The sequence below is a fragment of the Argentina silus genome (assembly GCF_951799395.1).
Source record: "Argentina silus genome assembly, chromosome: 6".
Taxonomy (NCBI): Eukaryota; Metazoa; Chordata; class Actinopteri; order Argentiniformes; family Argentinidae; genus Argentina; species Argentina silus.
Window position 1 is genome coordinate 23,769,103 of NC_139660.1, and position 25,876 is coordinate 23,794,978.

General features: G+C 42.6%; 2 protein-coding genes across 2 annotated transcripts; both read left to right on the forward strand.

The window, feature by feature from the left end:
* Positions 1-2,704: 2,704 nt before the first annotated feature.
* LOC310806342 (chymotrypsin-like elastase family member 3B) lies at positions 2,705-19,177 on the forward strand (the record flags this gene model as incomplete). Its single annotated transcript, XM_083672394.1, has 8 exons — positions 2,705-2,747; positions 2,957-3,045; positions 3,157-3,254; positions 4,408-4,536; positions 4,997-5,133; positions 5,901-6,043; positions 6,316-6,468; positions 19,058-19,177. 8 exons carry the CDS (start codon positions 2,705-2,707, stop codon positions 19,175-19,177), a joined length of 912 nt encoding a protein of 303 aa, XP_083528520.1.
* Position 19,178: 1 nt separating this feature from the next.
* On the forward strand, positions 19,179-23,855 carry LOC310806343 (sodium-dependent phosphate transport protein 2B-like; the record flags this gene model as incomplete). Its single annotated transcript, XM_083672395.1, has 11 exons — positions 19,179-19,335; positions 19,474-19,602; positions 19,837-19,980; positions 20,212-20,323; positions 20,549-20,744; positions 20,901-20,996; positions 21,363-21,483; positions 22,287-22,454; positions 22,633-22,749; positions 23,006-23,130; positions 23,322-23,855. 11 exons carry the CDS (start codon positions 19,179-19,181, stop codon positions 23,853-23,855), a joined length of 1,899 nt encoding a protein of 632 aa, XP_083528521.1.
* Positions 23,856-25,876: the final 2,021 nt, after the last annotated feature.

Genomic DNA, 25,876 nt, shown 5'->3' on the forward strand with positions numbered 1-25,876 from the left:
GGCCTAGCATTGCTAATGCTAATCGCTAGGTTACTGTATGCAGAGATATGGAGGCAGAGAGCTGCATGGACAAAGTAGGGGATGATGTCAAAGATGCCATTGAATCAAATTAAATATGGTTTAAAAAAAAAGCTCTAATTATTTTCTGAATGCTAGACGGGCATATTTTTCAAAACAAGTGAGAAAAAAAGAGCTACGTAATTAGTTTGTGGAGAGTGTACCTAATTTACACCCCACAACTTTATTTAACTGAGCTATCCATCATCCTAAAATGCATCCCATTTATATGTATATATATATATGTATAGTGTACCTAAAAAGGGACGCGCTAATATCATGAATTTAGTTATAAACATTCATTCAGAAGATATGTCCAAACATCCAATAAAAATGTGTATTTACTTTATAGACCTATAACCTTGATAGTATTTGTGACTGTTGCCAAATATAATTCCAGTGCTACCATTAAACAAGATTTGATGTATCACCCCATTGCTACCTGGAGTGAAAGCTTGTTATTTCATGAACTAATTCATGAGTGGCTGGTGTGTGTTGTGCACATTATTCCATGTCATTTTCATACTTTACATTAATGACTGATATCCCTCATTTAAATGACAGGAAATAGAATATTCACAAGTGTAATCTGACAGCCTAGTTAAATGTGATTTATGTATCAAAGCGCTCCATTTGAGACGTTTCCTTAGTCTCCAGGCGCCTTACTGCGGATTCTTGTCATATCTGAAAACCTTAGCAGATATACTTGGCCTTACACTGTTGAAGGTTGAAGGCAGATAATTTATCTCTGTCTTAAACTCCGAATGGACAGAGAGCAGACATGCTACTGTGGCTAACTGTTTCTCTCCTTGGAAATCTTTGATTTACGAAGTATTTCTGAAGGTTGCCTTAATGGAAAATAAAAAAAGAACTAACATCTCAAGGTTATGGTTTCAGCACACATATTTGCTGGGCAGATAGAAATTGTTACTTTTCAGATGAAAGTCCAAAAGAACACTTCAGCAACATGTACAGGAACTGAACGATAGCATGTGTTGTAGAATAACGAAAGATGTCACACACACACGCACACAATTAATCACCAGTCTGTTAATATTTTACGAACATACCTGGCTGGCTCAAACAGGACACACCTAAATGTAAATAAAGAATTAACCCTGTCTTCTGTCATTGCTATGTTATGCAAATATCTGACACATTCTTACTTCATAAATCAGTACACAAAAATATGTGGTGTGGAGAATCACTATTACACACAGTGAAAAAACAAACAGAGCCTTTTAGCTGTCCGGGCAAATATTGATTCGCTTCGCTTCTTTAAAAGGGGAAATTTATGGATGTCTGCTGTCTCCTCCAGAGAACGATGTTTATATCCCCTAAGGAGGAAAAAAGATACTGTCTGGGGGAGAGGCGTAAAGAATTGGGTCCAGATTAACCGGGAGCGCAGCCATGGTTTAGCCGTACGCCACGTTATTTATTAAAGGAGGAGAAAGTTGTTACAGGACTGTTTCTCTTGAACACGACCCAAGGATATCCAGTTCTGCAGTCACAGGAAGTCAAATGTATTTCTCTCTCACAGTCCGCTGGGCACTAACATAGCTGACGACACTAAGCCCCACTCTCAATCTCTCTTTCTCTCTCTCTCTTTCTCCCTCTTTTGTCTGCTCTCTCGCTCTCCTGTTCTCTGTCTGTCTCACACACTCTATCTCACAAGAATCGCTGCCTCTCTTTCCCTCCCTGTTCCGTTCAGCCTGGTGGGAACTGGTCATGTACAGTACAGACCTGGGTTGAAATAGTATTTGAAATCACTACCAATCTTCCGCTCACTACCAATCTTCCGCCATAGATTGAAGACCCATCTTTTCAGGCTACATCTTAACGGTCCCTCCTAAAGACCTCTTCACCCCCACTACCCCCCTGTACAAGTTTCTCTCCTGTTAATATATTTTTAAAAATCCTTCTTCTAGCATTGTGACTGCCAATGCCCCCTGGTCCGAGCATTGATTACTTTAGCTTATGATGACTGATGGATTAATGATTCACTTACTTAAACAAATGTATTTGTTGTAAGTCGCTTTGGATAAAGGTGTCTGCTAAATGCCATAAATGTAAATGTAAATCACAACAAATACTAAGCATTGCTCTATGGAGTTTATCTGGCTCAACGGAACCAATAGAATAGTCTAAAAAAGTGCAAACCTCACCCATTTGACACTCCAGGCAGGCTCAAGCAAATGTTGAAATGAATCAGGTCTGTCAAATGGAACGCTACAGTAACGTGCATACAGTATGACTCACTTACTATCATACTCTGACTATGTTGCAATGAATTGAGAGTGTGTGAACAACTTTTTGACCCAGTTCTGGACAGTTCTCTGCGACTTTGTGCAAGTCACTTTGAGTCAAGCTTTTTGTGTAAACACTGAAAAACTCCTTTCAATGCCAAGTGAACATCTGAAGAATAGGACGTTTTTCCCATGTTCCCAATATTGGTGGCATGTCCGTTGGTTGGTTCTGATAAGAATGACTCTGAGCACCTGCGCTGGTCACGGTTTCTGGGACTGACAAACAGACAGAGGGACAGACAGACAGACAGGCAGGCAGACAGACAGACAGGCAGGCATAGGGTATAAGAGTTCAGTGTAGGGGGTCAGAGCTCCACACTACTGACTGACAGACCGACACCATGCTGGAGAGACTGGCCTTCCTGCTGCTACTGGCAGCGTACGGTCAGTCCCTAGCTACGCTACGCTAAGCTAAGCTAACACATCTGCCTCAGAACACTTCAAACACAATGGCACTATTACAAACATGACCTGACTTCACGTATGGTCATTTACAGCTGTTTGGGTCAGTGGAGGAACTCACTCACGCTCTCACAACAACACCTGCCACTATACAGTATGTGCAACCTAACCATACATGCCGTGTGTTTCAGCCTACGGGTGTGGGACCCCCACCTTCGAGCCCAGCACTAACAGAGTGGTGAATGGTGAGGATGCTCGTCCCCATAGCTGGCCATGGCAGGTGAGCAACACACTCTATTTACTTTATAACTCAATTGAATCATGGATCTATCTACATGAACTTATGATATACAGTACCTACATATGTTGAACGTTGTATCTGCGTCCTCAGATTTCTCTGCAGGTCAAGCATGGCAGCCGATTCCATCACACCTGTGGAGGGACTCTGATCGGCGCTCGCTGGGTCCTGACTGCTGGCCACTGCATATGGTGACTGACCAACAGACAGACATCACTAAGGACTGAGTACTGACTGACAAACAGACAGACATCACTACGGACTGTCCTGACTGCATATGGTGACTGATTCAACAGACAGACATCACTACGGACTATCCTGACTGCATATGGTGACTGATTCAACAGACAGACATCACTAAGGACTGTCCTGACCGCATATGGTGACTGACCAACAGACAGACATCATTAAGGACTGTCCTGACTGACCAACAGACAGACATCATTAAGGACTGCCCTGACTGACCAACAGACAGACATCATTAAGGACTGCCCTGACTGACCAACAGACAGACATCATTAAGGACTGTCCTGACTGACCAACAGACAGACATCATTAAGGACTGCCCTGACTGACCAACAGACAGACATAATTAAGGACTGCCCTGACTGACCAACAGACAGACATCATTAAGGACTGCCCTGACTGACCAACAGACAGACATCATTAAGGACTGCCCTGACTGACCAACGGACAGACATCATTAAGGACTGCCCTGACTGACCAACAGACAGAGAGCACTAGGGACTGAGGAGCCAGGATGATTGTTGCATTGGTCAGGGTGTTGTACTGTGAAGACTGTGGGCTAGTGTTTCATGTGACTTTGTAAATGATCAGTTATGGGTAAGAATGTCAGATAGCGTGGACGGGAGTGAAAGCCAGTGTGAAGTTGAGAGAGACAGACTCTGAGGGAAGTGGGTTGGGAGCGATCTTTGTGGGGGGATATTGCAAGGTCTATATATCATATGAGATACTGTAATACTGTATGTTTATCTGCAAAATGCATCCACCATTTGCAAACACCATTTGCATACTGTCCTCCAGTAGTGGACTAGCCATCTGGGGCACCGGGAGAATTCCCGGTGGGCCGGTCGATCTGTGGGCTGCGGGGGCTGGTGGTAAAGAAAGATATGGGCCAAAAACAAACAAAAAAATGAATAATTGAGCAACACAGCCCACTGCTCCATCTCCCCCAGCGTGTCCATTCTTCCTTTTATGCAGCCCTGACACCCAGACACCCCCTCGGGTGAACATCCAGAGCCGTTTTGTACTCCCACTCCTTCCCTACTGTCATCTAGTGTTTTGCAGTGACTTTGCTGACAGTTGATGGTTTCACCTGCCCAGGCCTGGTGACGTGTACCGTGTAGTGATGGGAGATCATGACATCATTCAGCAGGAGGGCACCGAACAGATCAGAGAGTTGATGCGCATCCTGGTTCACCCTGACTGGAACATAGACTGTGTAAAATGTGGGTGAGTAGTACCTGACAGAGCATCTGACAGACACACACACCTTCTGAACCACACCAGCTACATTCTAAGGTTCTAGTGGAGAAAGGTTCCACTTAGAACCAAAAAAGATTCTTCTGCTGTCCCTGTGGGAGAACCCTTTGAAGAACTCATTTGTAGACACGTTTCCGCAGAGGGTTCTAAATGGAACACAAAAGGGTTATACGGCACTGTACATGGAACCCAAAGGGGTTCTTCAAAGAGTTCTCCCACAGGGACAGCTGAAGAACCCTTTTGGAACCCTTTTTTGTCATCAACTGTTACTATCACTGCCTGAAAAACACTAATGCCACTTGTAGCACCGTCAACCAGAAATAAATCCCCCATGTCTTCCTGGACATGAGTATTCTGCAGATGAAAACCATCAATATATGGATTAGTGGTCAACTTCAGTCTCAAATGCCACCTTTTTCCCACCTGACAGTAATGACCTGGCCTTGCTCAAACTGGACAAGGCTCCCATCATGAATGAGAATGTTGGTCTTGCTTGTATTCCTGAGGCTGGAGTCATCCCTGCCCATGGAGACTCATGCTACATCTCTGGCTGGGGCAACCTCTACAGTAATAACATACATCAATACATCATCTGTGTGTGTGTGTGTGTGTGTGTGTGTGTGTGTGTGTGTGTGTGTGTGTGTGTGTGTGTGCGTGTGTGCGTGTGTGCGATGATTTGGGTAAATGATTTGTGACATTTAATTCAGGGCTCACTAGGTGCCCCTGCTTATGTTAGATAGACTAAACACAACAGAGTTAATTGTATGTGACGTGCAGACAGGAGTGGGAGGACTCCCACTCTTCCAAAACATTATATTTTGTACCAGCATAGGGCGCTCCTGAGAGTAAGGACAGAATACATAGGGTCCAGTGGAGAAAAATGGCTTTAAAATGATTTATTAAATGGCAATCTGACTTCTTTCCAAGGACTGAACATATATGGTTAATATGCATTCTAAAGTGGTCAAAATGGCTGTGCTATCAGCCTCACTTAGCCCAGAAATTCTGGTAATATAGACGGTGTCTATATTTCAATATACTGTAAGTGGACCGAGAATTTACGAAAATTAAAGATCAGGTGGAGCACGCTTTCTTCAAATTGTTGTTGAGACGATTTAAGCCTTTGAGCTCCATTCCCCCCATGCAGTCTCTCCTTACTTTCCTTATGTGATGTGCCCCCTCTGCTGCCACTGCCATAGGAACTGCAGGTATGACTCACTTCAAAGAGAAAAATAGGAAGTGGCACTGCTTTTCCTGTGCTGTTACGTGGATTGTCGGGCACAATGTGTATGACTGTGACAGTGAGTGTCTTCTCCCTTCTCCCTCTCCCTCAGCCCACGGCCCGATGCCTGATAAACTGCAGCAGGCTCTGCTGCCTGTGGTGGAGTACAGTGTGTGCAGTCGTAGCGACTGGTGGGGCGCCTTCGTGAAGGAGACTATGATCTGTGCTGGCGGAGATGTCGTATCAGGCTGCAACGTGAGAAAACCTACCTGCTGGCCCAAAGGGCCTACACTATACCCATATGTCAATGTGACCAAATCAACCTGTCATAAGCAACGACCAAACTCTCTCACACAGTGTCAAAATCCCACGGTTTCAACCGATTAGGCATCGCAAAGTGTCAGTTCTAATGCATGTGTTATCTAACCCAGGGCTCTTCAGAAAACATCTCTCCTATGTGTGTGTCTCTCTCTCTCTCTCTCTCTCTCTCTCTCTCTCCCCCCCTCCTCTCTCTCTCTCTCTCTCAGGGGGACTCTGGAGGACCTCTGAACTGTAAGGGGCCGGATGGTAAGTGGTACGTCCAGGGTGTGACCAGCTTTGTGTCCTCTAGCACCTGCAACGAGGTGAAGAAGCCGACCGTCTTCACCCGCACTTCAGCCTTCACCGACTGGCTTAGTGATGTAAGTTACTCAACAGTTCACACCACAGATAGGTCCCTCACACCTTTCATTCAACCTATTCAGGGTAGACCTCTGTCTACTCTGATAGAGGTGTTGTATGGTAGTCATGTAGCTGAAACGCTAATACATACATGTTGTCTTGTTGTCTCCTCAGACAATGCTTCACTCTTAAGGAGGTACAGGACCCCGGTAGATGATCTCCTTGGAAAGAGTAATGGACAATCCAAAATAAATATTTCACACATACTGTACCTCTTGCGCCTGTTCGAGATTTGTCCTCTATAGTATGTACTGTCGGTACTCAAATGTTTAGCACGTTTGATTAGATTAGATTCAACTTTATTGTCATTGTGCAGAGTACAAGTACAGAGACAACGAAATGCTGTTTGAGTAGCAGACATTGCAGGCTGTATGTATACATTAGCAAGTGGTATGTTTTAATTGTTGGTTGGTGGCAACGTCATTTCTCTTCGGTTTCTTTGGGGGGTGGGGGGAGGGGGGGGGTTGTTTTGTTTACATAAGAGGATATTTTAACGTAGGAAATGTGAAAGCTGAAAAGCTTTCTAAATAATTCATTCCTTTCAGTACTGCAGTTGGCCTACCTAGCCTATAGTCTTTTCACACGTTCATGGCATGGACAATCACTTTAACACATTTAAAATGTGAATGTAAAAGGAAACTACATGTCAGCATTACTATAGCTTGAGTGAGGTCTGTCAGCTTATATGGAAAGCTCCTTTGAAAGCTACAGTATGGTGAGTGCGCGGGCCCCTGTGTGGAAATGTTCCCCTGGGTCACGGCTTCATTTCTCATCTCCTGTGTTATCTGAGATAAACAACGGCTCTGTCTCCGCCAGAACGCTTTCGGAGGGAGCGTTGCAGATCAATCTCATCCGAGGCCGGAGTGTCAGTGCTGGCGGCTGCTGCTGTGGTACGGGCGGGAGGGAGGGAGGGAGGGAGGGAGGGAGGGAGAGAAGGAGGGAGTCAGGGAGTAAGGGAGGGGGCAGTTTAAGAGTGGATAAATTGGCGTTGATGGCTGACCTTGACTCTAAATTGCTACCACTCACCATTCTGCCATTCCGGTTGGATCAAACGAGGGGAGAGATGTGGAAAATATCCACTCCCCCTTCTGTGTATTTATTTTTTCCCCTGCCATTATGCTGGAGGTTTTCTAAAAACCAAGGCCTGTGTGAAACGCGTGAAACGATTAACGTCAAAAATGCCTGCTGTTCCACTGTCAGTGGTTTTCTGCCTTCTTTCTATATCAATGTTTTCTGCTCACAATCCTACTACACCAAATAGGCTTAGGCCTACTGCAGATGATCATGCTGTCACATCCAATACACAGCCACGGTGGTAAGAATTCTCCCAACACTTACTTCCCTTGAACACACAACTCCATGCAGAATGCAGCAGCCAGGATATTTGGAGTCTCTTATGTACATCTCTTATGATAACCTGACTTTATAGTCTGTCCTACAAGACACACAGGTTAGTCTACAAATTATTTTAAATATTATTAATACATTTTTAATATTTTTAATATGTATATGTTTCCTTTCTCATTAAATCTCATTATTATATATATTATATATTATTATATATATATTACTATAGTACTTGGAAAATATTAAAATATGGGTTACACACAATGGGACTCATCTGAGGTCAACTCCTGGTGGTATTGCATTGCACATGTGGCCCTCCACCATGGTTATGTAATTTGTGTGTGTGTGTGTGTGTGTGTGTGTGGTGTGTGTGTGTGTGTGTGGTGTGTGTGTGTGTGTGTGTGTGTGTGTGTGTGTGTGTGTGTGTGTGTGTGTGTGTGTGTGTGTGTGTGTGTGTGTGTGTGTGCAGATGTCTGGATGAGTTTGAGCTTTGGAGGGCCAGCCAGATATCTCAAGGGGTGCAGTCTGCTGCTGGGACAGAAGGAGCTGCAGGACGCCGGGTGTGAGGGGTCAGTGGAGGCTGGGGGGGTGGGGGGGATTTATAAAAGAAAACAAGAAAAAGCTACTTTGGGAGAATGTTTAAAAACATTATGGACACCGAAATTAGTGTGCCTTAGCTGCATGCAGAAATGGCAACTTAAATGTAACCTTTTTTTTTTTTTAAAGATATGTAATGGTTCAAAGTGCTCTGGTGATACCATACTAAACCAAGCCAAACCTGTATCAAAGCCCCTATGGTACACACTGCACCACTATCTTGAAGACATGAGTTAGTGAGCTGAGGATTTTCTCATTATCTGTCATTCGTTGCCCTCTGCTGGACATCAGTGAAACAAGTGCTTCTGGATCTCAACATCAGGCTGGGAATGTAGCCAAGCACAGGTAAATGTACTACAGTATTTACAGTATTGAAAAAAAAAAAAAGTATTTGTTTTATTTTTACTGTAGTAAATACAGACTGTTGTATTTTATATAGGAGAATTGTTTTATTGGAGAATTCGTAGTACTGTGGCTGTTTATTTGACATAATAAATACTAACTGTTTTTTTGCTTTTGTTTTTGTATGATGGACATACAAAGTATTTGTTAAGCCTTGAAGTCACTAAAGTCTACCAACAGACAGGTAGGCATAACTTGCCCAAATCCACGCTATGAAAAACAGTTTACAATGTCAACTTTACACACAGGAATTGCACCTATAGCATCAATTTTACATTTGAGCCACCCAATGCTTTTGATCAGTCTGGCTTAAGTACAATAAAATAAGGAGGCAAACACAACCCTTTGGGTTCCAAGTATAACTCTATCCATAGAGAGCTCTTCATGGAAAAAAGGGTTCTTCAAAGGCATCCCTACAGGGACAGCCAAAGAAACCTAAGAACTTTTTCTTTCAACATGTATACCGTGGGCTTTTAGAAACAACATTCTCAGTCCGGAACAAAAGGAGGAGAATGAAGAGCAGGGAACACTGTCCAAACAAAGTGAATGTGCTGATGGTTAGTTTTCCATCATCCCAAGCCAGTGTGCTTGTGAGTGACCTTGACAGCAGGGTCAGTCTCTCACCGCCACCCTCAGTGAGTGAACTAGTTAAGACAAGTTCCAGCAGCTGAGACCTTGACTTGATGGCTTTCAGCATGGCCTAGTTGTAGTGCAGTAGCCCTGGAGGGTGGTTGCTGATGGTAATGAGAGGCCAAACTCTGTGACCCTGGTGGACCGTGCCAGCGCGGCAGATACACAGCATCAACTCAAAGGCCTCTGTGGACAATCATTAACTCTTATGCCGTAATAAAGCCATTTACTCTATAAAAAAAAAAGAAACGTGCAGGACAGCGAGAGAGAGAGAGAGAGAGAGAGAGAGAGAGAGAGAGAGAGAGAGAGAGAGAGAGAGAGAGAAAGAGAGAAAAAAAACTGTGAACGTTTTTTTTTATGCTTTGGAAACTAATCAGAATCAGAATCAGAATTATTTCATTCTTTTTTAATAGCACTTGAAAACCCTTAATACATAGAAAAGTAGATCATGACATGAGGGGTATGCACATGGCCACACTGTTAGATTGTAAATGGGCATCCAGTAACCTCTGGTTTAATCCATCTAAATGATTTGATTAGAGCATGGGTGGAGGGCCAATCAAATCAGGGCAGCATTCCAAAGGGTAAAGGTTAGCCTCAGCTGGGACTACTTTAGCCATACGGAAAAATAGGATTGCATCAAACCAGGGCGTGATATCCACAGTTAATCTATAACCGGGTGAAACATAAAACGCTGTCACACCAAAAGGCTTCGTAGTATTTCAGGTCACCTGCTGACTCGCTTACTCTCTTTAAAATGATGTGTCGTAGAGATAATCAGTCAAGGCTAACACCCATGTTTAAAAAAAAAAAAAAAAAAGCAGTAAAAAACCGACTATATGTATTTGCTGAGTTGCATTTGTATCGTTGTGTCTATGCCTTTCTTGTGCACAGTACACTGAGAGGTCAAGGGCATATCCTACATATATATTGACTGCAGGTGTCACACTGAGAGGGTATACCTCAGATCTAGAGTGTGTCGTGCAGTACCAGGAAGGTTATTGTAAGCATAGCCAACATGCTTACAAACATACACACAGACAGGGCCACAGACACCGAGGTTATGTCTTTTTTTCGGTCATAATTAGAAAAGTCTAATTAGTCTAAAAGGACGTTTGTGCTTTATCGTGTTAATGATCAACATCTCTCACTCTCATTCTCTCTCTCTCCCTCTCGCTGACCTGCACTTTCACCTGCCCAGGAATAGACCAACTTTGTATCAACAAGATCGCGTTACAGATGCTAATCATCACAAGCCAATGATGTCACACTGTCGTATTCACACTGTCTCCACTTCCCCGTTTCCCTGCCAGTTATGACATACTGTATGATCTTTCAGGGTTTTAAGCATATTTCTTATATGTTTTGGTTGACTATTTCTGCATGTACGTACATGCTTGCTTCTCTCCTCGGATGTAGTAGACTACCCGTGGATTTGTGAGGGAGACATGAAACGTATGGACGTGGTTTGAAAATATAGTGGAGGGAGTGCAGTGGAGTATATTACATTTACATTTATGGCATTTAGCAGACGCCTTTATCCAAAGCGACGTACAACAAATACATTTGTTTAAGTACGTGAATCATCTATCCATCAGTCATCATAAGAAAAAGTCATCAATGCTCGGACCAGGGGCCATTGGCAGTCACAATGCTAGAAAAAAAAAAAGATTATTTTTTTTAACAGGAGAGAAACTTGGGTAGTGGGGGGTGAAGAGGTCTTTAGGAGGAACCGTTAAGATGTAGCCTGAAGAGATGGGTCTTCAATCTACGTATATGAGGTGTGTGTGTATGCAAATAGGAACAGTGGTGTAGACCGGCACATGGTTTGGAGGTTTCAGTGAGGAGCCATTCAGACTGAAGGACGGTAAGCCCTCGGTGGGGCATTTATAAGGACAAACCAGTACACAGACCATGGGCATGAAATCACAGCCACACTATCCAACCCAAATGCACCAAACTCCAGTCCTTTTATAGGACTCCCATGGGACCCTCAGCACCAGACTAAACCGGTGACACTGACATACACATCCACTGACAACAACCCCCCTCAAACACAATACACAAATCCACACAACAACAAAGTATCACCATCTTCAATCACGTCAAACAATCCATGGACTACTGGATATCAATTAAAGATGTCTTCCTCATCTCCCGGAACCTTAAAAAGGCGGAGTGTGTTCCTGAGGGACTCCTTTGGGCCACCCACAGGAACGGTAACGCTACACAGCAGGTAAGTACACACACACACATTCCATAATAATCAATTTTACCCAACATCAATACTGTGAAATAACACAATGAAATTCCTTGTTATGTAGACTATTAGCAGATATGGAACACCTTCAAACCATTGACTGTGTTTGTAGTTACCATCCATACTCTGCTCACCCAATGCTGCTGTCTTCCCACAGGACTGCCCTCATGCATGTCAGCCATTGCAGACTGACTGAGTCCTCCTGAGTAAGCACAAACATTGCATACAGTGGACACATCACCCATCCATCCAAATGACCGCTAATATCAGTCCACCACAACAGTAACAGAGAGCCCCTCCATTATACTGAGAGTGAGAAGACAGAGAGGGAGAGAGATGCTCAAGGATCACTAAAAACAAGATGAATTAATTCTGATCAAATCTATCAAATGATTAATTTAATATGACTGAATTGCATTGGGACAGCTTGTTTATTTTTGGGGAGGGGCATTAGCAAAGTTGCCAAAAATGCCAATTTATAAATGTATCCATTCGTAGTTCAGTGCAGTTTCTAGCTGGAAAAGAGCTGGAAAAAAATCTCCTGGGAAGGATTTCTCCTAACCCCCGACATGGGATATGAATGCCTTGGGTTGGCAATGTGCTGAGGGCCAGCTCTCATATGAGGAATGTGGCCCTGATATGTTCCTCCCAGTCAGCAGACAATTGTGGGCCAGATCTGGTCTTGTAGTGGCACATGTGCCTGAGTGCCGGAAACGGCAAGTATTATATGGGCCAGACCTGGTCCAAATGTGGGGGGGCTAGTCCTGGGTGAGAGTTGGCATGATGTTCATTGGCCAACTCAGGGGTGTAATATCTGGCTCTGATATGTTCCTATACTTACTGGTCTAATTTTGGTTTAAATATGGTGGGCCAGTTCTGGGTGAGAGTTGGCACTTCGCTCATGGGCCAGCTCTGTTACGTATGAGGAATGTGGAATATGAGGATTACGTATGAGGAATAAGTTCCTGTAGTTACTGGGCCATCTTTGGTCTAAATGTGGGGGACCAGTACTGTGTGATTGGGTTGGAACTTTGCTTATGGGCCAGCTCTGGTATCGTATGTAGTGTACAGTATGGCTATAATAAGTTCAGATTTGGAGTTCAGACTAGTCCAGTGTAGGTCTGAATGTGGGGGACCTGTATTTGGCAATTGGCAGTTTGCTTTGTGGCAAACTCTGGCTTGAGGTTTGTAGCCCAAATAAGTTAGTGTACTGTAGTTGCTTAACATTGAAAATATTAATTCTGTGAAAGCTATTCCACGTCTCCCCTCGCACCCTACGTTCCTCCCTCATCTCCAATTACTTGACTAGCCCTAACCCTTACATGAGGAATGTTGATCCACAGCTTTTGCAATATTAATCGTACGTTCTGTGATATATCTTGAAATGGACCAACTGGTGGTTTGGGCTTTCAAAGCAACTGTGAAATTGTCTCATTTACAATCCCAAATCACATTCCAACCCAACTGAGCCAACAGTGTTTGAAATACACAAACCATTTGGGGAATTCTACTCATCTCATCTGGTTTAGACCTCTGTGGAACACTGACAGACTCATCAAAACCAAATGAAATGAGAAACATCTGAAGAAATCTAGACTCATCTAATTTGTTTTTGATGAGTCTGTCAGTGTGGCCAGTGAAAAAAGCAGACTGAAGATCTGAGCCAATCAACTTGAGATAAGTGTTGTTGTAATTAGTTGTTTTCTCTCCCTAAAGGTCTTTTTAGCATTGTCTTAAATGTTCTACAGTTAAATTGTAGTTAACCTGACTAGAATGGATGTAGTTAGTTTTTGATCTGCCCTTAAGTTAAATAAATAAACCAGCACAGCCTGGATTTGACCTGAGTCTCTGTATTTTTTGTGCCGCGTGTGTTGTGAGTGTGTTGCTTTCTCTTTAATTATATGTTTGTGATATGTAATGTTATAATCAGATGAATCCTGATTTGGAAAGTAGTCTTTGGGTTAGGAGAAACTTATGCTGCATTCATGACATGTCTGAATTAGGAAAGTCTGATATTTCCAACCAGGAAACTTGTTGTAGAAGGAGAGTATCAGAACCAACCAATGGGAAGCTACACAAATAACTTAAGTTAATTTGAACTCTTGACATTCCAAGTTTCCCACTTGTCACGAATTCAGCATTATCCACGTTTTGATTTGTAAACTGCACAATCAAATCTACACAAATTGTGTAAAATTAAACACTTGTTTACATGTGAATTTGTGGAGATTTGGCCACAAATTGGAAACTTAGTATTTCCATAGCAACTTTTTTGTTAGCAGTCGCTACAATTAACTTAAGTTAGCTTTGGCTATTTCAGCAAGACTGAATAGTAACATTTCTCCTTGCCCATGGAGTACTTTCAGGGTAAATAATCATCTGCCTATGATGAAAGTCCTCCTGGGTATCTTGTCAAAAATAAGCACATAGTAAATCCAATTGAAATGCATCCCACTTGGAATAAAGGACTTTGGAATAAACTTTAGTTACCATACAAATGTGAAATCTCTGACGATGCAAAAATGATCTGGTTGGATGGTTAAGGCTGGATCTCAGCACACTCAACAGCAATGGGTCTGTTGTGGTTGCCATTAGTAAATCAAATCTTGGCCACAATACAACCATAAGTGGGCCCAATCTGGTTGCAGAACAGTTGCCAGATCTTGACCAGAATTTGATTAGAACAGGGCCAGATCTGGTTGCCATAATTAAGCCAGGCCGTTGCCACAAATGGGCCACGCCTGGGCCAGAATGTTTGTTCCAGAAGTGGACTGGCTCTGGTGGTAACAAAGTTGTACTTGGACCACATCTGGATGCCGGTAAAAACAGAGAAGGACCAGATTTTCTCTGCTGACTGGGTATGGAATGACAATGATCAGTTTGGGGTGGCCTGCAACCTGGGGGTAACCTTAGGGAACAGCAGGTGTACATACAGGAAATGGATCAAGCCTTCTCAACAGTCATTGGTAGAGCTGAGTGAGGATTTCAGGAAAATAAAAAAATAAGTTGTCATATTTTTAGTGTGCATTGTTAGTGTACAATATAGCTATTTGTCAAGTCCTACCGATGGAATTTTTCTCTAGTAATGTTATTGTATTTGGTGATAAATAAGGCTAAAATGGTTAGTTACTTCGCATAGCAATGTCTGGTGAAGATCTTGTCTCTGTTATGTGGGTGACTGAACCTAATACATATTACTTGTGTCCCAGTTTGATGATGCTGCAAGGCATTCCAAACCAAAACATTTTTCTACTCAGTGCACTGCATTCCCTGAACAGCATTCACCCTGTGCAGTGTGTAGGGAATCAGTGGTCTCCCTATGGATTTACTTTTAAGTGGTACATTTAACAAGGTTCTCTTCATTTAATTGCCACATTCATAACATGAAGACAGGTATGATTTGTTTGAGAATACTGACTAACTGTTAAGGCTTGCTTAGTGAGGTATTTTAAACCACATGCTAATCAAGCATGTTCAAAGATAACTGTCATACCTATTACGTATTGTACTGTTATTATATAATATATATTATTAATAGGACGTTATCAGGTCATCATTCCACAGGAGCAAAACCTCTAGGTGAACGCCTCTAAATATACATAACCTGTAATTCAAGATAAGATGAACCCAAGACACTACACCATATCTAATCTGTTTAGATTGCACAGTGGCCATATAAAATGTAAATTGCATCAAAATGAATTATGTTGAGTAGTAAGCTGAATTACTATTTGTGTACTCAAGTGATCAGTGAGCAGCTCCAAATACTAGAGTTCCAAGGTGGACAACCACTGTATGATAACAAAGGTCTGAAGGTTGATGCTGCAGTGGCTGACAGTGGAGTATGTCCATTAAACGAGAGCTTGCGTGGGTGCGTGTGTGTGTGTGGCATGTGTGTGTGTGTGTGTGATAGGAGAGAGCAAATGTATGTGTGTGTGTGTGTGTGTGTGGTTGATGTGCTGAGAGAGCAGGTAATGCAGGTGGGCAGCTAGGGTTAGCTTTTCAAAAGTCTTCTGGTCTGGAGGGAGAAACTGTCATGATACCTGTCGTATCATGCAGCCGCATACTGTAGAAGCTGGTGAGGATCTGAGGGGCCATGTCAAATTTCTTCAGCTGTTTTTTGTAGATTTCCAGTCAAAATGGGGGCACACGTGAATAGTGGTTCCAAAAGTGCCAAATAAAAATAAAAAAACACCTTCCAGTATAGTGAAGAACTTTTTCCATTTTTCCAATGTTGGAAATAGCAAGTATTATATGAGCCAGACCCGGTCTGAATGTGGGGGGCCAGCCCTGGGTGAGATTTGGCCATTTTCTATGGGCCAGCTCTGGTATGAGGAATGTCCCCCTGATACGTTCCTGTAGTAACTGGGCCATCTTTGATCTGAGTGTGGTTGTCCAGTACTGGAGAACAAAGTCGTACCTGGGCCACATCCACATGCTGGCCAAGGTCTGGCCTCACACTCACATCAGTTTAACATTGTTTAACTATATCTGATCTCATGAATGGTCAGTCCTTGGATCCATAGCTCAATTTATGAATTTGAAAATGGTTACATTTCTACAGGCCAATCTCTCAGCTGTTTACCAAAAGAAAGTGGCGGGGTGACCGCTTTGTTGTTTACAATGCTGAAATTACCCCTTTAATCCCCATTCAATCACCATTTACTGTAGCATAATATAGCCTTGAACTGTAATGCCCTGGTGTGATTATGGGTTTATAATACCACAGAGAGGGTGGATCCCTGCTAACTGCAGTATACCACTTATACAATAATAACTATACAACAACTATACCAATGTGCATGTTTTATTCCCAACACATTGTTTTGTTTACAGGTTGTTGTTTTTTTACAGGTTTTGACCATGTCCAATAAAATGGTACCGTTACATAAGGGTTGATGTATAAGTTACTCATTTCAGAGACAGAAATATAGATTTGCTGATAATAAAACTGAAGATGTCAAGTGTCTCTCTGTGATATACAGCGTGGGAAAAATATTAGTAAGACCTTTTACTGATATCATCATAAGCATCAATGTGCAGAACATAATTATTCTACACACATATGAGTACAGTAGAATAGATTGTGAATGTTTTTTTTATTACTAGATGTATTATTATTATTAAAACATTTATTCAAAAAGTCATAGATCAGTCAATGAAAATCTTCTGCAACTACTTTGAAGTACGACTCTTTTCCATAAACCCAATGAACCTGCTCTCACATGCTGCCCAGTATTTTATTGTACAAATTGTATTGCATATTTTGAATATTATGTTTAATAGTTTACCAATACATAAAAGGGATTACTGACTTGTGTTTACTCTGAAAAGTAATATCCCATGTTATCTTATGCCATAAAGACTGATAAGACATAGAGAGAGATAGAGAGAGAGAGAGAGAGAGAGAGAGAGAGAGAGAGAGAGAAATGTGTGTGTGTGTGTGAGTGTGTGTGTGTGTGTGTGTGTGTGTGCGTGTGTGTGTGTGTGTGTGTGTGTGTGTGCGCGCGCGCGCGTGCGTGAGTGTGTGTGTAATAATGTAATAATGGGTAATAAGTAGATAAGAGCATAAAGAGAGCAGTAGTGCCACAACACTTTGTTGATACTGTGATATTTGATATTAAAATACCAAATTGCAGTTTGTACTTTGCAGTATGAGTCATTCATTGTAGACATTTGTTGATCATTGTAGACTTTTACTTTTACTTTTACAGGCCTCCCCGAATTTCTACATGCAACCACCAGAGAACACTTAGCACAGCTTTTCCACTCTGATAGGAGAATCAAACATATCACACAATTGTAGTGACCCACAGAAAAGTATACAAAGCCCATAGAAAAGTCGAAAATGTATACTATTGTCTAACTCAATTTATAACGTAACGCAAAGTATAATCCCTCAAAAAGTTATAGATATATTATATGTAAAACAATAGGCTATACAGTATAATATTATCATGAGAAAAGCTTTAAACTAATTTTATTCGAAATGCCATTACTTTCAACCAAAACAAGTAATTGACATCCACAGATAATTAGACAAGTCGCATGTGCAATTGATGGACTGCTTATGACGCTAGAAGGACGTCGAAATCATCGTGGTTTAGTTCTTATTTGTTTTTACCAACACAGTTATTCAACCCAATGAGAACAGAAACGTTTGATCTGCAATCCCATGCCAGAGTCTCTTCAATCACTTGTAATCATATTGTATTGGTCTACTTTCCGTGTAGATGCTTCATAGGGTCACTGTAACTGCGCCCCGTCTGCCACGAACTTTGGACAGTCAGGGTCCAGCGGGTTTTTCCCTCCCCAGCATATAAGTAGGATGCAGGACCAGGGCGCAGTATGTAGGTAGCTCCAGCCCAGGTGAACTCACCCTCACCGCCAAGGACTCCTGCAAACACACCACTTCACTGCAGGTGCGTATTTGCCATCCTCTAAAGACCGCATCGCCTACTTCATTCATTCAGATATATCTATAGAAAACAAAATGACAACTACACCCGTTTAGTAATTGCGAGCTGCTGTTTTAGTTTATGTTAGCTGTGAAAATATTGCTTTTTTTGTGTGTGTGCTTTTCTTCGATTTCATTTGGTTTTGTTTGATAAATCGGCTACACTGGAGTACGTTCGCTGGAGTGTTATTTACAGCCCTTTCTATCACTTTTTTAATTGTCTTAAATTGACCTGACGATTACTCTTACTTTGACTAGTAATATATAGCCTAGTTCTTGTTGCAGGTGTTGTTGGTATTGTTGTACAATGATCTGGATGCAGATATTATTCTTTAGAATAGGCTACACGTTATTTTATTCTTTGAAAAGTTAGAGAGCTCTACTTCTCTAATATCTCATCACAGTGTTGTGTTGTTTTCTTGACACACAATTAAGTTAGTCATAGCAATATACTATTTCTCTGAGGACTTAAACCGATATTGTGAAAAGGCCACTTCATGATGAGAAGCTCTTTCCTATGGAGTCACATGGGGGCAGATTGGAAATGGGAAATTGTAATCTTGTGACAGGCCAGCGTTGGATGACACAAAAATATAATTTCAGGAACCACAGTGTCATCAAATAGACATGTCACAATTCAAAGACTGTAGTAAAGCTTCCTCTGAGAATAAAAGGAAGGCACATGTTGCCCAGTTGAAGTTAATGTAATATAGTACACCATATTTCTACTTTATAGAGTTTCTGCTTTCCTTAAATTCACTGGACTCCAAGTTAGCTGTTCAGCCATATCCCAACCTGTGTGTTTCGGATGTATTTTCTTCATCACTTATAATCACATGATGTTATTTTCCTACAGGCCATGGCTCCTCGTCCAGAAGTCGGCAACAGCCCTTCTCAAATGCTCGGTATGTCTGTGTCTGTGACCCTGGCCATTCAGTACATCTCCAGATGCCACCCACGGGGCACCTTCCACTAACATGTCCTCTCATCCCTCAGACAATGAAAAAACGTCCTCCAAAGATGCAGTCGTCCTTCCGGCATACTCTACCGTGGACCTTGTGGACAAGGGTTCAGAGGCTGTTGACGATCCCTGGGACCTCCCGGAGTTGAAGGACACTGGGCTGAAGTGGTCAGGTGAGGTTTTTGTCTATATATTCGCTGAACATGGATATTCATATTGATATGAATTGATATGAATGCTGTAGAGGTGAAAACATGTGACCTCACCACACGCTGTTCCCTTACGGTATCTCATCCACATCTTTGGAGCAGAGCTGGATACTAAAGGGAAGGTTCTGCGCGTACTGTCTGCCATTGTGAAGTTTGCTCTGTTGGTTGGATTCCTCTACATGTTTGTATGCTCTCTGGACGTCCTGAGCTCCGCTTTTCAGCTTGTCGGAGGTAAAATCACCTTTTCTGTCTGAGTTCACAAAATGAGTGATTTGCTAGCTTGATGAACTTATTGTCCCTTCATGTCTCTAGACTATGTTCATTTGATGACACAGTATCATGTAACATCAAGGGTGCTACAATGTTGTTGTTATGATTGTGGAATTCCCATTTTGAATGACCTCTTATTAAGTTTTTATGTGCTAGTTTTTATGGTGGATTTGGCCTGTGGATGTTTCTCCATAGGCAAGGTTGCCGGTGACATCTTCCAGGATAATGCTGTGCTGTCCAACCCTGTGGCTGGACTCGTGATCGGGGTGTTGGTCACAGTGATGGTTCAGAGCTCCAGCACCTCCTCCTCCATTGTGGTCAGCATGGTTTCTTCTGGATGTGAGTACACACACACACACACACACACACACACACACACACACACACACACACACACACACACACACACACACACACACACACCCACACACACACACACACAGACACACACACACACACACACACACACACACACACACACACACACATGGCTGAATACAAGCACCAAACTAAACAAAGGAATCATTTGTTGTCCTATATTAATGTAATGTGATTCTACCCTCATTTTAGTGCTTGAGGTCGAGTCTGCTGTGCCAGTCATCATGGGTGCTAACATTGGAACCTCGGTCACCAACACCATTGTGGCCATGATGCAGGCAGGGGATAGAAATGAGTTCCGCAGGTACATCTGGGTGGATAACTTTATAAACAGCCTTTAAAACACTAACACTACACAACGTTCCTCAATTTTGGACAACATTCTGTACATTCATTGGCTACTTACACATTCTCAACAAGAAACAATAGGAGAAACATTTCTGAGCTGACCAAAAAAGTGGTTAGTCAAAAACATGTTGGACGAGTAGTGAGATTCAGGACTTTGAAAAATCGTTTTGTTTTCCTTCAGGGCGTTTGGTGGTGCCACGGTCCATGACTTCTTCAACTGGCTGTCTGTTCTGGTGCTGTTGCCACTGGAGGTGGCCACAGGTGCCCTTTACAAACTCACCAAGCTCATGATCGAATCCTTCAACATCCAAAGTGGGGAGGACGCCCCCGACCTGCTCAAAGTCATCACCGACCCCCTCACCAGTGCCATCATACAGGTACCCTTAGCATCTTGAAGCATCTTATCACTCAAAATATGAGACATGATTCCATCATTGCACATCTGCTATGACAAGTGCTATATTTGAGTTGATTTGGAATTGGGATCATGTAAATGACAATGAATTCCAGACTTCAATGTCCCGTTCCTCTAGCTGGACAAATCTGTCATCAGTGACATCGCTACCGGCGACCTGGAAGCACGGAACAAAAGCTTGATCAAGGTCTGGTGTAAAACAGACACCAACACGGTGAGACTAAATCGACAACATCCTTTTTTGAAAAACAATGATTATTTATAAAGTAGTCAAACAATGGTGATAAAGCTGTCATCAATATCAGAGCACTATCTCTTAAGCCCTGTTTCACAGTTAATGTTTGATAGCTTCCTCTATCTTGGCCAGAAGGATTTTACTTTTACATCAGAGTTTATTGCCTATGCTATCACATCAAAGGTGTGATTTTATTAATAACAGGTCAAATATCGATAAGGCTGTTGTTTTAGCGATAACAGCTTTGTGATTGCTTTTGTTTGCTTTTGGACTGGCTGTTGGTATATATTGCAAATATTGTATGATGTTCATCTTTTTATTTTTTTATTTTCTCTTTTGTGGCAGACTCTGATGAATGTGACTGTTCCGGGAATAGAGAACTGCACAGTTGGCGCCCTCTGTTGGCAGGAGGGCAACATAACATGGACCCAGAAGAATGTGTCTGAGCTGATCTATCTAGAGAGATGTAAGTTCTGGCACAGACTCTAAACAGTCAGGATCACATAAAGGTTTTCTACCAAGCAATTTGGATTTACCTGATGTGCTCAATCGAACGTCTGTGTAACCGGAGATAACCACCCTGCCTTCACTCCCCTCTTCCCCCGCCCCCCCACCCCCCACCCACCATCGGCCAGACCCCCTGATACAAGACAATGACTTCCATTTAGTCCCTTCAGTGACTCAGCAAATACCCCCCTACCCCTCACCCTCTCTACGTGCTCAAAAGGCCCATTCATGCTGCTCAGCTGAAGCACCTGAGTCCCAGAAGGTCAGACAAACAGGCCACCGTTCCCATGGTTCGGCACAGCCAATCCTAAACGAATACCATCACCCTCGGGTTTGAATTAGCCAATCAACACAAGCGAACAGGTCATCGCTCTCCTGTTTTGCTGTGATCAAACCCCTGTTGTAACGTACCCCCCACCCACCCCCATCGCTCTGGTTCAGCAGACATGTCAGTGCTAAGTGCTGAACTTATGCTTTCAGCGTAATGGGGATAGACCCTGTTGAATGTTTGAAGTGCTGTTCCTGCTGTCCTTTCCATCTATGGATCAGGGGAAGGTCTTTAAGAAAAGGACATTAACCTTTAATGAGTCATCCATGAGTAGTTATCTCAGATTCAAGCTTGATTATCTTTAGCCTTACAGTAATGCTATATGGCATGGAGACAAGGTTTATTGTAACTTGACTCATGTTTTATTCTGCTTCAGTAATATATTGGCTGTGTTCCAGCAATAAGTAATTACATTTGACTCTGTCCCCTTGCAGGCGGCCATATCTTCGCCCACACTAACCTTCCAGACATGGCGGTGGGCCTCATCCTGCTGGCCCTGTCCCTGCTGGCCCTCTGCACCTGTCTCATCCTCATTGTCAAGCTGCTCAACTCCATGCTGAAGGGACAGGTGGCAGTGGTTATCAAGAAGGTGCTCAACACAGGTGAGCAGCCATGTCCTACCATATCTCGCCCTAGCACTCAAAACACTGGCGAAAGAACATGCACCCTGTTGTTTCATACTCTCTGTTAAGTTATCTGTTCTCTTCTCTATCTTCGCTAAATCAGTCCTATGATGGTTTCCGTGCCAATGCTTACTAACTCTGTGTTTCGTTTGACCAGACTTCCCTTTCCCCTTCGCCTGGGTCACTGGCTACATTGCTATCATGGTCGGAGCAGGAATGACCTTCATCGTGCAGAGCAGCTCTGTCTTCACCTCAGCCATCACTCCCCTTGTTGGTATGTACGGTTTATAATTATATAATAATTAAACCGTCCATTTATAATTCAGCTATTATATTGATCTTTTATTGCATCAACACCTGCTGGAAATTCAGGAGCATATAGTTTCTCTCTCCCTCTCTCTCTCTCTCTCTCTCTCTCTATATATATATATATATATATATATATATCTTCCTTCATTATAATGTGTAAACCTGTTCCTACTGTTGTAATTTTCCTTACTCAATGTGTAATGTCTTCTCTAAATTCTTAGGTATTGGAGTGATAAGCATTGAAAGAGCCTATCCCCTGACACTGGGCTCCAATATCGGTACAACTACCACTGCTATACTGGCTGCTATGGCGAGTCCCGGTGAGACGTTGCCCAACTCACTGCAGGTTAGTTCTAGTAAAAAAAACTATACTAAATGTATTTGTGTGTCAGTGTTTTTATGTCTATGTTTTCCACAACAATTTCTGTTCTGACTGCCCGTATGCATCAGTGTGTGTGTGAGTGTGTGCGTGCGTGCGTGCGTGCGTGCGTGCGTTCCTGCGTGAGACTCACTGACTGACTCTGTGTCTCCTCCTAGATTGCACTCTGCCATTTCTTCTTCAACATCGCGGGGATCTTGCTTTGGTACCCCATCCCCTTCACTCGGATACCCATCCGATTGGCCAAAGCCCTGGGGAACCATACGGCCGAGTACCGCTGGTTCGCCGCCGTTTACCTCTTCCTCTGCTTCCTCGTCCTGCCTCTGACTGTCTTCGGCCTCTCCCTGGCTGGCTGGCAGATCCTGGTCGGCGTGGGCGTGCCCTTCGTCGTTCTGGCGATCTTCATCATCATCGTCAACGTGATGCAGTCACGCTGTCCTAGGTACCTGCCCAGCGGCCTGCGCAACTGGGACTTCCTGCCCCTCCCCCTGCACTCCATGGAGCCCTGGGACCGCATTGTGACCTCTGTCATGGGCTTCTGCGGCGCCCGCTGCTGTTGCTGCTGCAAGTGCTGCAGGAAGGAAGAAAAGGACGGAAAGGACAGGAGGAAGAGTCTGGAGATGTACGATAACCCAGCCCTGTCCAGAGACGGAGAGCCAGACGACGCAGTTGTCATCGCGACCCATCTCTAACCCGCACCGTGCGGTTCTGAATTTGATGTCACATATCTATAAGACATATAGGATCATCCATTTGTAATGTATTTGTAGTTCTTCATGTTTTCTCAGGCTTTATGCAGTGGTTGAACGTTCTGTTTCTTGATATGTTACGTACCGTAGTATGGGAGAACATCACCAAAATGTGTTGAGTATAGACACTGTATATTTATCGGGCTTATTACGTATTATCAGTAATCATACCACTGACCCATCATGACGGACTTGTACTATATCTTGTAGACTTATATTTATATTTTAATAGTGTGTATTTTAATAATGTTTATTGAGTGTATCATTTCAACTTCAATGATGGATACAATAGGGGAAATATCTTTTTGTATACTTGTGTATCACTGAAAATAAGTGTTGTTCTTATTAAGTATTGAAATGTATTTTATTTTTTGATATCTGTAAATAATAAAAATTGTTATTTGTAAAGTGAAAGTCTTGTCATATAATTCATTATTACACATATGTTTTCCATTTCAGGCATACGATTGCTATCAATGTTTAGTATCTTGTCTTTGGAATCTGCTATTGGTGCCTGTCCAGGACCAAAGTGGTGTCATTCAATGTTAAGGAAGCCATTATTAGACTGAAAAATCTGAAGAAACATAGCCAAAACCTTAGGCTTGACAAAATCATGGAAGACTTCTACAGTGGATGACAGAAGAATGCTTCCCATAATTAAGAAAAAACACAAAACAACTGTCCCACAGATCAGGAACACTTTCCAGGAGGTAGGCGTGAATGTGTCAGAGACTACGATCCTTTTTGCTATCCTCAAAAAGGATTGTCAGGTTACAGTTAAAGTTACAGTTAAAGTACCTTAAAAGCCTACAGGGGTTCATGAAAAGGTTTTGTGGACAGGTAAGATAAATATTATCATGTACCAGAGTGATTGCAAGTGAAAAGTTTGTAGAAAGAAATATCTATTTACAGCATGTTATGGTTTGGGCCTATGGGTATTGGGTATTGCTGCCACTAGAACTGGCTAACTTGTCTAAATTGATGATGTAACTGCTGACAGCAGCAGCATAATGTATTCTGAAGTGTACAGAAACATCTTGTCTGCTTGAGTACAAGCAAATGCCTCCAAATTCATTGGATGGCACTACATCATACAGCAAGACAATGACCCCCAAAACATACTGCCATAGCAACTAGGGAGTTTTTCAGGGCCAAAAAGCGGAATGTTCTTGAATTGCCAAGTAAATTTGCACATTAAAATCCAATTGAACATGCATTTCATTTCCTGATGATAACATTTTAGGCAAAAAGACAACAAACAACAACTGAAGATGGCTGCAGTACAGGTCTGGCAGAGCATCACCAGAGAATATACCGTATACAGCGTTTGGTGGGGCTAATGGGTCGCAGACTTCAGGCAGTTATTGCCTGCAAAGGATTGGCGACAAATACTAAGCATGAATGCTTAATTTGCATAACATAATTCTGTTCTATAATAATAAGGGGACTATGTATAAATCTAAATGGTGAAACAAATATGTACTGAAAACAAATACCCTCAAATAAAAGCTGAGAATCTCTGCTTTAACCTCATAGTAATTGCTTGATTTCAAATTCAAACTTATAGTATAGACTATAGAGCCAAAATGCTTCACTGTCCCATTACTTACACAGAGAACTGTGTATCTTCATGGCTGAGTTGGGATTATATTAGGACTACATTGTACTGTTATTGTAGTTAATGTTGGAGTGATAAATCATCCACACATGCAAGCTAATGAGTGTATTTGATTCGCTGACCCCTCAGACCTCATGTTTATGGGGTGTTCTATCATCAGCTACCTGTATCTGATGTGCCTTTGGACAGTGGCCCTCAGAGGAGAACTTTGTCCTGGTCCAGCATGAAGGCCAGCTGAGTCTCTGCAGAGGGACAGGACACAGGTGTTCCACCTGCTCCCGCCCACACCTCACTGCCTGGCATACCCCACCGTGCCCCAGAGGGCCTGAGACCACCCATGTGTATA